At 39.4% G+C, this 16,550-nt stretch overlaps 1 protein-coding gene across 2 annotated transcripts in view; it reads left to right on the top strand.

Moving 5' to 3' along the window:
• Positions 1-16,550, top strand: part of LOC124775165 (katanin p80 WD40 repeat-containing subunit B1) — a 140,785-nt gene that overhangs the window by 79,042 nt on the left and 45,193 nt on the right. For both annotated transcript variants that reach the window (XM_047250005.1, XM_047250003.1), the window contains one exon: positions 10,303-10,379. In XM_047250005.1, coding sequence (XP_047105961.1) covers positions 10,303-10,379 — 77 coding nt within the window. The remainder of the gene's footprint in view (positions 1-10,302; positions 10,380-16,550) is intronic.

The raw sequence follows: 16,550 nt of genomic DNA, 5'->3' as shown, positions 1-16,550 counted from the left end.
GTAAGTCACATCATCTTTGTTTTTAGATATATTTTTCCCACGTGTAATGTTTCCCTCTGTTATATATACAAGAAAAACGAAAGCTGAAAACACTTATATACAAAACATTTCTTAAAACCACTAATCTTGAAAATAGTTCTGCCGAGCTTCTGTGGCATTTCAACATGTCAGATTCATGTACATTTTAGTATTTACTAAAGTCCACTTAGGGTTTCTCAAGCCAGCCTTTTGCTGCTCTGTTACAATAACAGCCACTTCAGGTTTCACAAACTAGCTCTTTTACTGCTCAGCTTCAATGTCTCACAACTACAACAGCAGGTTCCTCCAGTCACATTCAATATTTATTACATAGTCATATCCATACCACATTCACTCAGATTAGTGATGGTTAATTACGTACATATCTATTCTTGATTACTTCATGTCCTTTCTTATGCCTCTTGTTTGCACTTCCACCTGTTTCTAAATTTTGATCTCTTTTGTTTAACCACATTGCATCTCTTTGTGTACTAAAATTAGCAGGAAACACCTTGCCACTCACTCATTTGTTTATTCATTACCACTGTCTTACAGTCAGCCTTGATGCTTTGTAAATACTTCCTTACACGAAATATAACCCCTTCTGAGGGTACCCAGTACCTCCATGTCTAAATTTACTTAAAATTACTATAGTGAAAAAGGAAAGACGATAGTCAAAAGTTCTGAATTATGCAGAGGAAGAATGACAACACAAAATAAAAATTAAGTAGCATTGTCATTAACTTGAGTCCTAGTGTTCATCAAACACTTAGCCTTGCAAAGAGTGCAAAGCCCTCTGAGGTTTTTAGTTTCTCCTGGCTACGTCTCTTTTTTTTTTTGTACATATCTCTTTAGATCAATAATATTTCTGAAGCCTAGTAGTTTATGAGACTTTACAAATTCCAATCGGTAAGCATTATGGTGAGGTTTCTTTATTATCCTAAATGGACCCACATACTCGTCAATAAACTTTTTGGTTTCTGAGGTAAGCTTTTTTTTATTTCTCCTTGGTCTTTTGCCTATGAATGGTATAGTGATAAGGGTACCATTAATTCTTATCATTACGTTGTTGGTCCTGAAATTTACCCATCCTTTGTGCTTACCAAGAAAAGTGACACCCACCAACATATCAACACTTAGTCCACTAATTACTAAGAAATTCTGCTTATTTGCTACCCCCTTTACCACTTCTTGCTTCACCACCCTTTTGGTTTTTCCCGTTGCTACAGTTATATCTAGGCCACTTACTGGCATCCTTACTTCTTGCTTATTTGCTGGGAGTTCATTAACAAAATTTTGGGACACAGCACATACCTCTGATCCTACATACTCTCTTTTATTTGCAGGTTCTACCTCGTCTAGTAAATCCTGCATCGTTTCCCTTCTGTCAAAACCTTGTGTACTGGGTCTTCCTCATGCTTAATATTATTACTACTAGTGGCAGCTCCTATTAGTTTGTCCACTATCGCTAAATTTAAACATCTTTGTAGTGTTTCCCTTTCTGTATTTACCTCTGTTTCTGCGACCCTATACCAGATGTTGTCAGCATTATATATTTCCTCCTCTTCTTTCTTTTCCTCCTCCTCTTCACTACTCTGAATTACTTCAAATAACCTATCAATCACCCCTTCGACCCCAGCTATGTAATTGATTCCACAACTGTCAGACAGTTCCTCCTCTGTTTCACCGTGCAGATTTACCTCCATTTCCTGATTCAAAACCTTATTATTACTACTTATCTCCTCTACAAATGTGTTCTTATTACAGGTGTTACTACTACTGTGCTCCATTAACTCTACATCGGTTAATTCTCTTGCCTCTTGCTGCTCCCAGTTATTCTCCCCTTCTTGCTTAGTGACTAAATTAATACTAGATGGTTGTACTGGTGCCGTTCTTACAAATGGTTTCGCCAGCGGGTTCAACTGGTAATGTTGTTGTCTACGAGCGCCAGCCTTCTCGTAGACTCTTAGCAGTTTTCCTATCGAGGTACGTCACTGCTAACTGACGTCCTCCACCAGCTGGTTGCGCCATCTTCTGGCAGCTGTCTACAGTCGCCATACTGACCCGATTATCATATGTCCGGCCTCTCCCTCGTGATCGACCTCGGTATCCGCTTCCTCTCTGTACACTCATTCTGTTTATGTTTACCTCAGCTCAATTTTCATTCTGCCTAACAGGATGTCGATGCTCTCTCCTCATGCTGTCCTCCTCTTTTGGTGCAGATTCTATGCGTTCAAGATATTGCATGAATTTATCTACATTATCTCTAGGTGCAGATATAATCTTGTTCTTCCAATACCAAGGTAGCTTATTTTCTACCCCCATAACTATTTGTTCAGTTCCTACCTTAGTACTAAGATAGGATAGAGTAGTTACCCACCTCTGTATGAATCTTTTTATCCCTTCTTTCTTGGGGTCGTATTTTTCCCCAGACCAAAACTGATTTAGCACATACATTTGTTTACACTTTCCCCAGTACTCTTCAAAGAAAGCTTGCTTAAATTCCTGTAACTTATTATATTTATCTGAGGCCAAGTTTCCCCAGATTCTTGTTCTCCCATTAAGTTAGAAGTAATAAACTCAATCTTCTGCTTATCACTCCTCACTTTAGGCAAGATATCCTCAAAGTCATTCCAAAATTCATGTGGATGTACACTTTTATTGGATCAAACTCGAGAAACTGATGATGTGTGACATAAGCAATCTCAGTGGATTCTATTATTCCACTAGAAATAATGCTACCACTACTGTTAGTAACACACTGTTCTACTTTTGTTATTTGACAGTCATGCTCACACAGTTGCTCATTCACACTGTTATTTAATTGATTGAGATGGGTTTCCAAGCTTATGACTTTATTTATTACCTGCGCCCCAAGTTTTTCACACTTACCTTTACTATCTTTCAATTTACATTCTAATGCTGTGTGATTTATTTCACCGTAGTTTTCCACCCCTTGGATATGTTCACGAGCCTTGTGACTATCTCTAATTTAATGTGCACTTTAAACTGTTGGTGGACATCAGTAACTTGTTCGATCTGTGTTGTTAATTCACTTTTTACTTTAACAATAGGTAGTGTAAATTCCTGTTTAACCTGATTCATTTCAATTTTTACGTTATTGTTAACCACTGCCATGTCGAGCTTCCAAAATTCTCTTAGATCTGAATTTTTTTTAATCCAGTTTAGATTCTGTTTCAACATCCATATTACTCATTTTTGAATCTAACCCACTCATTTCTGTATCAATATCAGACCTCATTTTACTTATTTTAGATTCCATCTCATCACTTAATAACGTACCCATTTTTGTCATATTAGAATCTAACCCATTCATTTTTGCCAATAGATTCATTAACATTCCTGCGACACTATCTTTCGCCCCATCATTGACTGACACAACTTCCTGGTAAATATTAGCTTCGCAACAGGTAGGTCTAAAACACTGGGGTCTAATACATTCTGTTCCCCCTCTGATCCATAATTACCGTATAATGAATCTGACAAACTACTACTAAAATTTGGTTGTGATACCTCCAAACTAAAGCTCATGGAATCATTAATTTCTTCCCCTTTCTCTTTCCCCAAATCTACCTTCAGCTTGTCCTTTGCACTTGTATGCTTACTTTCAGCCATTTTATTCAGTTTCTGCGCACTAACACACAAAATTTTAAAGAGCACACTACTTAAACTTTGTGCTTCTGATGTCTCCGACACAGCTAGCTGTAACTGCGGGTCCGACCACCATGCGCCGGGCCGTCGTACCTTGTTACGGGCCACCACTCTGGTCAGTGCTGCCAACTGCTTTCATTGCCGGTGTCGCATCGTCTCTCATAGCTTGTGGTCTGCATGAAGTAGCCGCTATCCGCTACTCCAGTCAGCAAGATATAACCGCAAATCCGGCCGCCAAGCACAGCAAACACAATCACAGTTCATGGGTTATCACTTTCTTTCTATCCACATAGCGATAGTTCACTCATAATATTTGTCCTTTCACAGTTCCTATTTATTTGCGAGCACTTTTTCACAGTCCAATTATCCCAACACTACTGCTCTTCTAGAAAGTTGCCTACCTCCGTGAACTTAACTAATGTTTTTCCCAGCTGATCCAGCACCAATTGCGACATAACACGCTCTTTGGCACATCAACGGCGTTTCTGCAACATAAATTGTCCACCTACCTCGATACTGCTGCAGATATGCACATGTAACTCCTGACTGCAGCTACTTAAGAGATCTCAGAACGCAGTGTTGAAGAAACTGAGATTTCATAACTACATGACTGAGGCTGCTATAGGTACAAAAAGCTGAAAATAGTCTTGTGAACTCTAAAGAAAAAATTGGAAATGGGTTGCTGTTCAGATTTCTAAGTTCAAAGGTCCTTTTAAATGTGCATTAGGATTTTTTTAAATTGCTATTAAGCAAGATCATCAGCTCACATCTGTTCAAATCATTAAAGTTCCTGTTCACAGTCCTCGTCGCACTCAAACAGCCAGAACTTTTCCTATCCAATTCCGAAATCATTTATGAGAGTAACACAGTCAGTAAACTGCTATTTACTTTTGCGATCAGCATTCAGTGGTTGTTTTTAAATAAAGTTTTTGCTCGCCATAAATACTCGGTAAAAAAAATTTACTTAGTACCGCCACACTTATAGTTCAAAGTTTACACACGCGATTTTCCCCAGAACAAAATATCTCTCGACTCTTAAAATTTCACAAATTGTTAATGGTAAACACCAGCTACCTTTATCACTGTACCAAAATGCGGAAGTCCCAATATCACTTTATTTTACACATAATGCATTCGGACACTTTCAGCATGACCGGCTCCTTCGAAAGCTAGTCCACCACTTCCTTCTTCACTCTGCCTCTCCAAGCACCTCTCTCTCATGCGTTAGGTGGCAAACCATCTCACTTCTTATTGGCTGTACTGAACTACAGCCAATCAGAACTGACTTTCAGGGCGCGGCTCACACCAAAATCTAGCAAGAACCAACCACTGCTCTCAGCTCATTAACGTCATTAATATAAGCAACTCAAAACTCTCTTGTTAAACAAATAAAATGAAATAAACTTTAAGCTGTTCTTTACATCTGGAATTTAACTATATAGTCGCGAACTTTCTGGCTGTCTCTTACAGATTCAAACATGCTTGGACATCCGTCATCCACTAGTAGGGGAACCACTGGTGGATTCATTCCCACAATACAAAGCTGGAACACTGGCAAGTTCCTATAGAGAATTACAAACTGAAAATTTAATATTGTCGAATGTCCCACATACGCTCGCACAAGTACTCTCTTTCGCACTCACCCTAACACAAAACATAAATATCAACTTGAAATTCTTAAAGTTATTACTACAGCAAAATTACGAAAGGTTTTCTAAAATGAGAACTTCCCAAATTGAATCTAAACACTGAATGTGTTATCATATCTTTTCAAATAGTTGCAGTTTGTGAACTATTAACATATATATATTGATTTAGTTTCTTAAGTGTCAGATAATTACGTTTTTTACTGACTTTTCTTTTTTGGTAACTTCCAAATTATGACAGTTATTAACTTCAGATTTTGACAGATTGTTCCTTTACACAACATAAGGTTATGTACCTAAAATGAAATTCCTCAGGCTATTTCTGGATAAGTTATTAATTTTTATATTTCCAGAGAATATAACTACTCTGTAAGCACCTCTCTGCTTCTTTCACATGCTGCAGTCACACCGTATGGTTATGATGCACGTCTGCAGGACACAGCTCGCCTGTTGCAGATCGTATAAGATTCTGACTGCTTACACTGGAGCCCACATAAATTTATACAAGAAAGCTTTAATAGACAAATTGGCAATTGCGCCCTAGCTGCGATGCCTCAATACTAATCCTAGAAGCATGGAAAATAATACTTACTGTGGCATACAGCACATGTAATGAATGCCAAATGCAAACATGGTTCTTTTGATGTTTCATTGCAAAACAAACCTGATCTACATTCATATGTGGTTCTCGATCTTCACACAACTTCGTGGCATACCACAAACATCCGCTGTTAGAATAAAATAATACCAGCAGTGAGATTTGCTCCAGAGACCTTGCACTTATGAAAGTATGCACTTACTTGCTCGGCTGTGAACTCCTTGAGCAGTAGCGATCATATAAAGCATACAAGCGTGCTTACAATTTCAAACTCTGTTTCATTGATATTGGTTGAGAGTTGTGTCTTCCTATTTACATATGTTGAAGTCCCAGTTGTGGCCTACACACTTTGTGAATATGAATCAAATCGCTGAAGGGAACTTCTTATGGTCCCCTTGTTAGTGAATTTACTTAGGACCAGAATTTTCTCGGTTCCTCAATAAGATCTTTCATTAAGATATGCCAGTGGTATCTGCTGCACATCGCATCTAACTTTTACAGACGCATGAATTTCTACTGACTTTTCCTTGTCTTCATTTACATGTTATTTTTTGAACTTAGAGTGCAACAGTCTCAGCTTCCTCAGCAATTTCCAGATTTTCTATTAACCCATGGCAGGTCTTTTCCATCCTCAGTCCACTTAATGGGCACAGACTTCTCCAGGGTGTGGTTTACAACCCATTTAAACTTTGTCTATAATTCTTCTACATCCATTGTACTGGAACTAAATCAACTTCTTTCATTTTTGAAGTGTGATGCAAACAACTGCTTATTTGCTTTTTGTAAACAAAAATACTCTCCTAGCCTTCTTGGCAGATTTATTGACTTCAGTAATCATTGTCCCTATGATGGCATCATGATCACTAATCCTTGTCTCTATTATACTAACTAGCTACGCAAAACACAGTTTTGGAAAATGTGTTCAAAAGTACTGTCTGCACCAACTGCAATGAATTCACAGGTGCTCCAGTAATATTGCAGGATCTGGGTGTTTCCACACTACTCAGCATAGTCTTTCTTTCCGTGGTTCTAAAACTGTCACAGCAGAATCACACATTGAGATTGTTGAAAGCTATCTTTAAATGTAGGCTTGGCTTTTTCAACTATCTTCTAAGATAAGTTAAAGGGTGAGTGTTGCCTCTCCAGAACCCAAACTGAGCTTCCATCAGGCCAGCTACTACTGTTTGTTCTGCTCTTCTGTAGCAGAGATGGCATGTACGATAGAAGAACCAGTGTCACACTAAGTAGGGGAAAAGAAGAAAAAGGGTAATTATTTGTTAGTAGTGTATGGGATGATTTAAATGAAATGGAAAGATGTAATCATCTTTCACAACAAACATTTGATAAAAGGTGCATTTAAAAAAAAAAAACCTCGTTTACTTCTTTATAAGATCCCTTAAAATCTGTGCTTTTATCCATTCAGAAAGTTTCTTTGAAAATATATTTCTATAATTAATTAAAATGTGTATTATTACATTTAAATATGGTGATGGAAAATCCAGAATTAAATATTGTTCAAGATGGCAGCCAATCAAGGAATATTTGAGGGAATTGGTTTTAAAAATTTCATTTCAAAGGCCCCACTCAAGTCTATGGGTGTTTTCCTGAGTAACTTCTGCTATGCTTACGTTACTAAAGCTACCTACCTTTCAGAACCAAGGCAGTTCCATCCAGTTAAAGCTGCTGTCAAGAGGTGATTTCAGCCCTCCACTGAAATTGCTGGCTAATTCACACCATTGGTCTAGCCAGTAGCGAACTTGAGAGACAGGACACTTGTGTGGACACTTGGGGCTTCCGGAGAGCAGTACTTATTGCTTCTCTTTCTTGTGAACTAGACCGTGGCTATAGTCCATATGGTGAGAGAAGAGCTCTTACAGTTGAAGTGGCCTTGGCGTATGTGCTTCCCGCATCCATGATGTCCAGTCAGATAGAGAGATATTGTTTCTGTTACCATGGCAACGCCCTAGTGTTGCCTTAGTGCTAGACGACCCCTGCTGTTGGGCAGTGGTGCTGCATGCTTTGTTCAGGTTTGTGTGTGTATGTGAGCATCCCAATAATTCTGTGACTTTCTTGCCATGTTTGTGGGGAATGGCTTCCTTTAGTGCAGAGAAGAGGAGTTTTGGAAAAGGAGCTATGCTGAAATGTCAAGCATGTTTACTTTGAAAGGGAAAGGGACAGTGGTGGGCCTTTGCTACCAGTGAGTAAAGTGATTGACGAAGTGGCAGAAGCATTGAACATCTACACAGCGACAATGAAGAGTCACAAATGATAATGAGGTTGCCAGTTCAGCTGGGAGCCCTATTATTGTGCACATGGAAAGTCAAGAAAGAGATCGTGTCATGTGATTGAAACAGGCAATTTTGACAAAAGTGCTATCAGGCAGCATATATATGCGTACTACAGCAGGAAAGAGTACCCAACATTTAAGAACATTGAAGGTATCACTGTCAGGTAGTGGTTTGTTTACTGACAGAGTGACAAGTCTCTCTAGTCTATTAAATTTCGGGCATGCAGCCACACGAATAAAATTTCTTCCGCTGATCTTATGGCTGTGTATTGTCCGGCCATCCTCAGAGTAAGTTCCAAGACTTGCGACTTACTCTGGGGATGGCTGGACGATACCAAGAAATTTTATTTGCGCAGCTGCACGCCTGAAATTTAGTGGACTACTCATTATGCCATGAAAAGTTGAAAATGCACAAGAAGTCTCTCTGGTGTTTTCTTTTTAAAATTGGCTTCTGGTGGAAAAAGTTTTCAGGAAGAAAGGTACTAATGGAACATGAGACATTGTAACATGGAGGTGTCATTTCCTGTGGGAGTTGCTAGCAATGAATCCAGAGAATGTAATATGGACTGATGAAACTTAAGTCAATGTCCATCATACTTGATCAATCGCGTGGGCAGATGGCACATACCATTGAACTAAGAGTGTGCTAGCTGGTAGGGGAGGGTGACTAATTATAATTTGTGTTGGCTCTGTCAATGCTTTTTTACCTAGTGCTATGGTGATATCAGATACATTTCAAGACTGGTTCATTACTCATTTGCTACCAATGTCACTTCTGGTAATGTTTTTGTAATGGACAACATATCATACCATTCTATGCAATTAAATAAGGCACCAAAGACTGCAGCAAGGAGACATGAAATAGTCATCTTGTTGAAAGATAGTAAAATAGGCCTTGAACAGAATATGCGAAAAGTGGAACTTCTGGGATTAGTGAAATGATAAAAGCCACAAAAGGCCCAGTATGCAATTGATACAGTAGTAGAGAGCCACAGTCACAAAGTTATACATCCTCCATTGTACCATGCCATTGCAGCACCATCAAATTTCTCTGGGCTCAAATAAAAGCAGATGTCTCAGTGTGAAATAATACCTTTATATTGAGAGACAGTGTGAGTTTGGTAAATGAGCATGTCACGCAAACAATGCCCAGAAACTGGAAGATCTTCATGAACCATGTGTGGAAAGAGATTACAAGGTTGAACATAAAAGAAGGCGTAAGAGAAGAATTCATACAAAATATTGTAATTTCATCAGACGATGAGTACAGCAGCAGCGAAGATACCAAAGCCTGTGTGATCTTGACGAGAGATGATCAATCAGATGATGATGATCTTGTGGTTACTGTTCTCTTGCACAAAAAATAAAGGTAACATCTTCGTTTGATATCTTACATGTAACATTTGTGCATTTTGCTGTACTTTGTTAATGTCAAAAATCTATTTGTGTGTTGTTTTTTTTTACACTGGTAACACACGAGAAAAAACATTTGACCAAGGAACACATCACTCAGTAGAATGCTGCAATGAATCATGTGACATTGTTCAGCTCTATAGCCCTGGCTGCTGCGGGACGCAAAGGGTGGTACGGGAAGGTCAGTCACCACCCTCCCTGAACTGCCAGTTGCTGGCCCACTGCACTTCACGTGGCAAATATTGACAACTGTGCTGTCAGTTGTCAGTGCTCTTCACTCACCTTATGGAGCATAAAACAGACATTTTTCTTGGGACTCTGTGCCTCTGGCTCTGCGTTCCATTACCGGCCACCAACAGAACTTAACATGAACCGCCTCCTTTCCTGTTGCCCACTACTTTAGCTTCTTCAACCTCATAGACTGGCCTGCACCTGGTAACTTCCTACACTAAGCATGTCTCATGTACTCTGTATACAGAAATATATGCCTTTTCGTTGGCCTAATTTCATGTTCTCATTTGATGACAGCCCTGGATACCCACTCCCAAGTCATGACTGCTCAGCCACCTGTACAATATTGCATTTAATTTTCTGGCATTGCTCTGTTTGTTCAATTAATGTAGGAAATATGTACATACACTTACATTTTTATTATTCTTTTTTTACAGACTGCTGTTGAGTCAGCAATAAACATGAACGAGCAAGCTATTGTAGTTGATGTCCTTGATGCGCTTTGTTCCAGGCAGTGAGTAACATAATATTTAATATCTTTTATTTTACTGAGGAATAGAGTTAATGAATTTGCTTTCATATGACACTAACTGATGTAATTCCTGTGTTTATGTAGTATATTTTTTACTACAGCGTATATGCAAAAAGACTGAAATGCTTTTTAAGAAACATATGTTTGGTAAGATCAACAAGTACTGGTTAACATTCATATTTAAGAAAGTAGTATAAAGTAACATTTGCAAATTAAAAATCTGATTATGGAAGTGTGAATATGATAATTGAATTAGTATTTAAAGATTTCATGGAAATGATAACTAAGGGCCTGGAAAAATAACCTACATTCCTCACAGCAAGCACAACAGTGGTAAAAAAAAGTAGTCTTTATAATTGTGAAATTACCTGCAGAAAAATGGTCAGTTAAGGTAACAATTCAATTGATTTGATGTGCGTGCGCACATCTACTAGCAGACAAGTAATTCAATAAAAAACTTAATTGTAGCGCTCCATTTATACATTATCTCTGTAATATACATGTACAGGTTGTGGGTATACAAAGTTGCTTTTTGTCTCATTGAGTAAGAGATAAGAATTTTTTAATATTTTTCAGTAAGAATCTGCTCAGTGTGAAAGTATTTCCTATTTTCAGTCAGTTACAGTAAAACAATACTGGAAAAAGAGCATCTAATACTGAAATTTCAGGCTGATTTACAGTGGCACTGGAATAGCTGCATAATTGTTAGCTGCTATTGATGTTAGTAATGTGGGCTGGATGACGAGCTGTGCGATATGACTGGACTATTCTACAGCATGCCAAATTAGTGACAAAATCCAGGAGATGTTGCAATTCTGACAGCTTTAGTGTAAATGTCTACAATACCGTCACTGCTTTGGAGACAGTTGACAAAATCACTCGGACAATCCAACAAACTGAGCAGGAACGTCACATTGTAAGAGCACAATGTGCTAAAGCTACAAATAAAGTGTTATGAAGACAAATGAAGTGTTGTTGCTTGATAGTAACCATTGGACAGAGGGGCCATTCGGACCATTTACAGAACTCTAGGTGACGATTACCAAGTAACTAATGTTTTCAAGTAAAGTGAGGGACTTGGTCATGTAACCTGTGATTCAGGCTCTTTGAGGAAGAACTTTTTTAAAGGTGATCATGCAATTATAACTGACAGTACAGGCAATAATTTGCACTGCAGTCATAATTAGACAATTGAGGATGGCACCTGGCATGTCACCAAAAATGCTTCTCACACTAAACAGAAGATTGTGTCACTTTTTACCACCACATGTCCTCTTGAACCATAACTTCTGTACATTCATAAGTGACCATTATTAGATATGATGGTGGAACATTTTGTTTTGAATAATGGAACTCTTGGCTTAGTGTCCTGAGTCTCCAGGAAGATGCAGACCTCACAGGGTGAATAGCTGTTGCGACAAAACAATCATTTGCAAGCAACCTATGGAGCATTTTCTTCGCTCTAGTTGTTTAATTCTTTCTCAGCTGTGTGGGATCTCTACCTCAGTCAGTATGTATTTTCCTTGCTGCTCATGGGAACCCAATGGAGCCAAATTCACCTCCTGATGGGAAGGGTATAATGCCATGTAACTCTTAACCTAACCAATAAAGAATACCCAGGTGAATTAAGAACACCCGGGTGGCCAGCACTGCAGAGAAGAGTAACAAACAATTCCCTTAAATAGTAACAGACCACATCACATAGTACACACTGTATTTGTTGCCATTAAGAGATGGAGGCATCGGGATAAAATATCACACTTATAGTTGACCAAGGTATGAAGCTCTCAAGCTCAAGGCAGTTGATTCTATGATGACAGAATTACACAACTTACTCAACTACAGTAAAATACTCATCAGTTACAGACACCTCATAGACACAGACATCAGTGAATTAAAATAGTGGGAGGCTGCTGGAGTGATTGAAGTGAATAATATAATGAATAAGTGGTAAATTTGGAAAGGCTAGAAATTTCAGATTCACCTTCAATACACCCATTTCCTAGTCTTTCCAGAGGCGGAAAAATCCAAGAAATAAAGATAACTCAGGGTATGTTACACATAAGGCAACACTACCCTCTACACACATTAAATCATGTGCCACATTAATCAAACGGTCTATTCCAGAGACTGAAGTGGGCACACAGACTGATACAACTACCATCATAAGCACCTACACCTGTCAGTACAACTTTGGAGCTGTTACGCTCAATACCACATCAGTTGAAGTATGACCAGAAAGGACAGCAGCAGAGAAACTGATTTTATACATACGAGCACCTTCTCAGACAGCTGAAACACATCTTGTAATGGCTGATGACTTACCAAACTACTAATTTAATGATGAAATGGGGTTGAAAGTCTGTGCCAGTGAACTCATCCTACTTGACTCTTGACCTAATATCAGACAGTTGCTGAAGGGCCAGAGCTACTAATACACAAATCTCCAGAAGAAAAGCAGAAAGCCCATTCTATGAACTGATATCACATAAGTGGAATAAATAAATAACAAAAGGTGAAATCATGCCTGGCAGTCACAACCACCACTACATAAATGTGAAAATATGAGTGATGACAATGCACCACCCACCCCGGTGGTGCAGGAATGTGATTGTAAAGCCCTCACAGTTTGTGACTTATGGTACAGCTGCAGTGGAACTGTGGGAACTACATATAGCTGAGTTCTGACAGACAGCGACACTCTCTCTCTTGGTAGTCACTATAGTACAGTAAACAAATTTCCCATATGGTCATAAAGCTATTGTCGGAAAATACAGCATATTACAAGAAATGTGTAAATATAGTGTGAGTGTCTGGAGTAGTCAGTACACTAGTACATTAAGATGTATTTAGTGAGGAAATGTGCCTAAATACCAACCTAGAAACAGTCATGATATTAGTACTGATACCTACCAGGGTAACAGTTTGCTGTATTTACCTCCCACAAGACAGGAGGTTTCAAATGATATGATCATTGTTTGAAGGCCGAATTACCACCATCAATCATACTGTTAGGCGACTTCAAGTCTCTCAACCAACCGTGCCTGCATATATACTATAACAGAGGCAAACTAATTAAGCAGCCCATTCCTGATCTTGACCTCTGCCTCCTCAATGCTGGAAAATCAATCCATTCCAGTGCTGCACGTGACACTTGCTCTTGCATCACGGTAACAATTTACAACCTAGTTCACACTACTTTACTCAATTTGAATACACATGAGATGCTTTTGGCAGTGATCATTTTCCAGTCATCTTCTGCCTCCCAACTTTCTGATCAGTAAAGTGTCCGCAGTGCTAGATGCCCTGAAACGCAAACTGGTCATCCTTCAGCATCAAAGTAAAACTTGTTGCTGGTCATCAGACTGGAATTGATATCTAGATAAAGACTGTCACTAAAACTATTTTACCTGCTGCAGAAGAGGCAATTTGACACCCCTCGAGGACTGGGTAGAACTCATAATCAATTATCAAACAAGAACAGAAAACAACACGTCTTATAACCATATGTAGCTAGAGTAGCAGTATGCATCCCAGTGACAAGAAAGTACTACTGCTCCTATAATCCAGTGTATAAAGGACCCACACTTCTCACATAGCTAGAGACAATCAGCTTGACAAACAGACTGTGCAAGCTATCAGAAACAAAGGTAAACCAGTGACTTCTGTGGTGCCTGGTGATGCGGCTCTGCACATTTTGACCCACCACTGATCAACTGATGCCTCTAGATTCCTCAGTTTGAGACGCAAACACCAACCCCTAACTGCTATGTTCTTTGAATTATGTGTAGCATAAAACACTGCCTGTTGACATTATCATCTTTTCACATTCCATGGGTGGTTTTTCCAAGGCAACCTCCATTAAGAACTTCCTGTCTCTACTATTTTTCCATATCCAGATTGGAGTGGCCCTCAGAAAGATATGGAGCACTCGGGGATGTGTCCAAGGTCTTGAGCTCTTCACTATGATGATAAGTGGGATTATATCTCTTGTGCACCCACTGACCTTATCACAGCTACATGAGAATTACTTCTGCCTCCACTGTTGTACGTCAATGTACGTCACCAAATGTCAGCTACAGGAAGCCGTCTGAAAGAGACAAACTGGGTTTGGAAACATGACTTTCAGATCTCTCCATCAAAATCCTGTGTTATACTCTTCTGTAAGCTCACGAGAGGCAATCCTCACCCTAAGCTCATCTTTGGCAACCAATCAGTACTATTGCTTGAACGCTACCACATCCTAGGTCTTCTCTTTAATAACTAGCTGACATAGCTGCTGCATGATGAAGCTCAACACACTCTTGTTCCCCAGTAGCACCAACTGCAGAGCTAACCAAATGGTTCTCCTGTTTTTGTAAGTTACTAATTCTGTTCCATTTGGACTATGGGTGCGTCCCACAAGGTTTTGCAGCTTCAAACAGAATTAAGTTTACTTGAAACTGTCCACCACAGTGGCATGAGGCTGGTGATGAGTTTTTCACATGAACATCATCAACAATATATTGGCAGAAGCTAGAGTCCCACCAATAGGAGTCTGAAGACAGCAATTACTTGTAAATTACTTGGTAACATTCCATTAGATGCCCACTGACCTGTGTTTCTCGGTACATTTTCACCGTCAGTTTAATCTCTTTATGAAGTGACCCAGAGCAGGCAAGCCAGTGTAGGTATGACTGGAAGCTCTGAGAAATGAGCTCCAACTTCTTCTAGAGGATTGTATTGTTCACCTCCATGTGTAGTCACACACCCTGCAATGCATCTAACTTGTCAGTATCACCTGTAGCTGATTGATGCTTGATGCATAGAAACAAATAACTGTACAGAACAAACATAAGGGGCTTCTTTTCATCCTGTGTAAATATTCCCCTTGTAGGAATCCATACACCACCTCTGCAGGCATACTGGTCACATTCTTTCTTCTGGTTTTTGACAAATTTGCATCCTATGTTAGTGTGTACTGATGTGTCTCATGAATCATTAGCAAAAGTGACCTTTTTCAAACCGTTAGCCTCTTTAGGCATTGTTCTAACATCCATGCTAGTATTTATACATCTGGGGCTGTGGGTTCCATATACAGTAGCAAGGAGATGGTTACGGGTGATATGGCTGCGTCAGTTTGGTGAATGAGTTGCTGCCTTGTACCTGTCTACTGACTGTTATTACGATCTGCCGTAAACAACAGTGGTTCCTGTTGCCAAAATGTTGTTGCCCATGGTTGACTGTGGGGCAACAGTTTTCTGCAAATCATTGTAGTTGACACAGCAAAATGTAAAAATTGTGGTGCATCTGCGTTCTTGGAAATGGAGTGCCTCAAGTGCCAGGCCCCAATAAACTCACTGTGAAATGTCTTCAAGCATCAGTTGTGGCCCAAACAGTGTTCTGTGTAGTTGTGAGTGCATTATGGTGGTGCTGAGTGAATTTGAATGTGGGCAAATTGTTGGTGCTTGTATAGCAGGTGTTTCTGCAGTGAAGGGAGCCAAGTGCTTAGTGCTTCAAGTGGCACTGTATGAAAGATTTATACTGCATATGAGGAAAGAGGCAAAAAGTCATCCACAAACTTGAGATGCGCTCAAAAGTGTGTGTTCAGTGATGATGACAGATATTAATTGAAAAGGATTTTGACAAAAAAATAAGGTAACAACAGCTGGAAAAGTCCTTGCAGAACTGGATGACATACTTGCGAGCCCTGTCGGCAACAGAATAACACAAAGGGAGCTCCATAACCAGGGAATTGCAGGGCGAGCTAGAATACCAAAGCCCCTCATCAGTGATGCATACCCCTGTAAGAGAAAAACATGGTGTTGAAGGCATAAAACCTGAGCTATGGAGCAATGGGAGACAGTGATTTGGTTGGACGAGCTTTCGAACAAAGTCATTCTTCTGCAGTAGAAAAACACAGCACCCTGAGACAGTGGCCATGTGTGCGTGAGTTGCACTTGTGTGATCATGTCTGGTTTTCCACTGCAGAACAACAACTCTGCCTAAAATAGGTAATTTTAGTAGTCTTTTTCTTTGTACCTATCTGCAACTCAATACCTCCTCTGTATGGGGAGTAGCAATCTATCCTTTCCGTATTGTTGGCCAGATATTAGTCTTATATACAGGGCTCATAGATGTGTACACTTGGCATAGCAGGTATTTTCTGTCATC

The sequence above is a fragment of the Schistocerca piceifrons genome, chromosome 2 (assembly GCF_021461385.2).
Source record: "Schistocerca piceifrons isolate TAMUIC-IGC-003096 chromosome 2, iqSchPice1.1, whole genome shotgun sequence".
Lineage (NCBI taxonomy): Eukaryota > Metazoa > Arthropoda > Insecta > Orthoptera > Acrididae > Schistocerca > Schistocerca piceifrons.
This window is presented reverse-complemented; position numbering and strand designations above follow the sequence as displayed.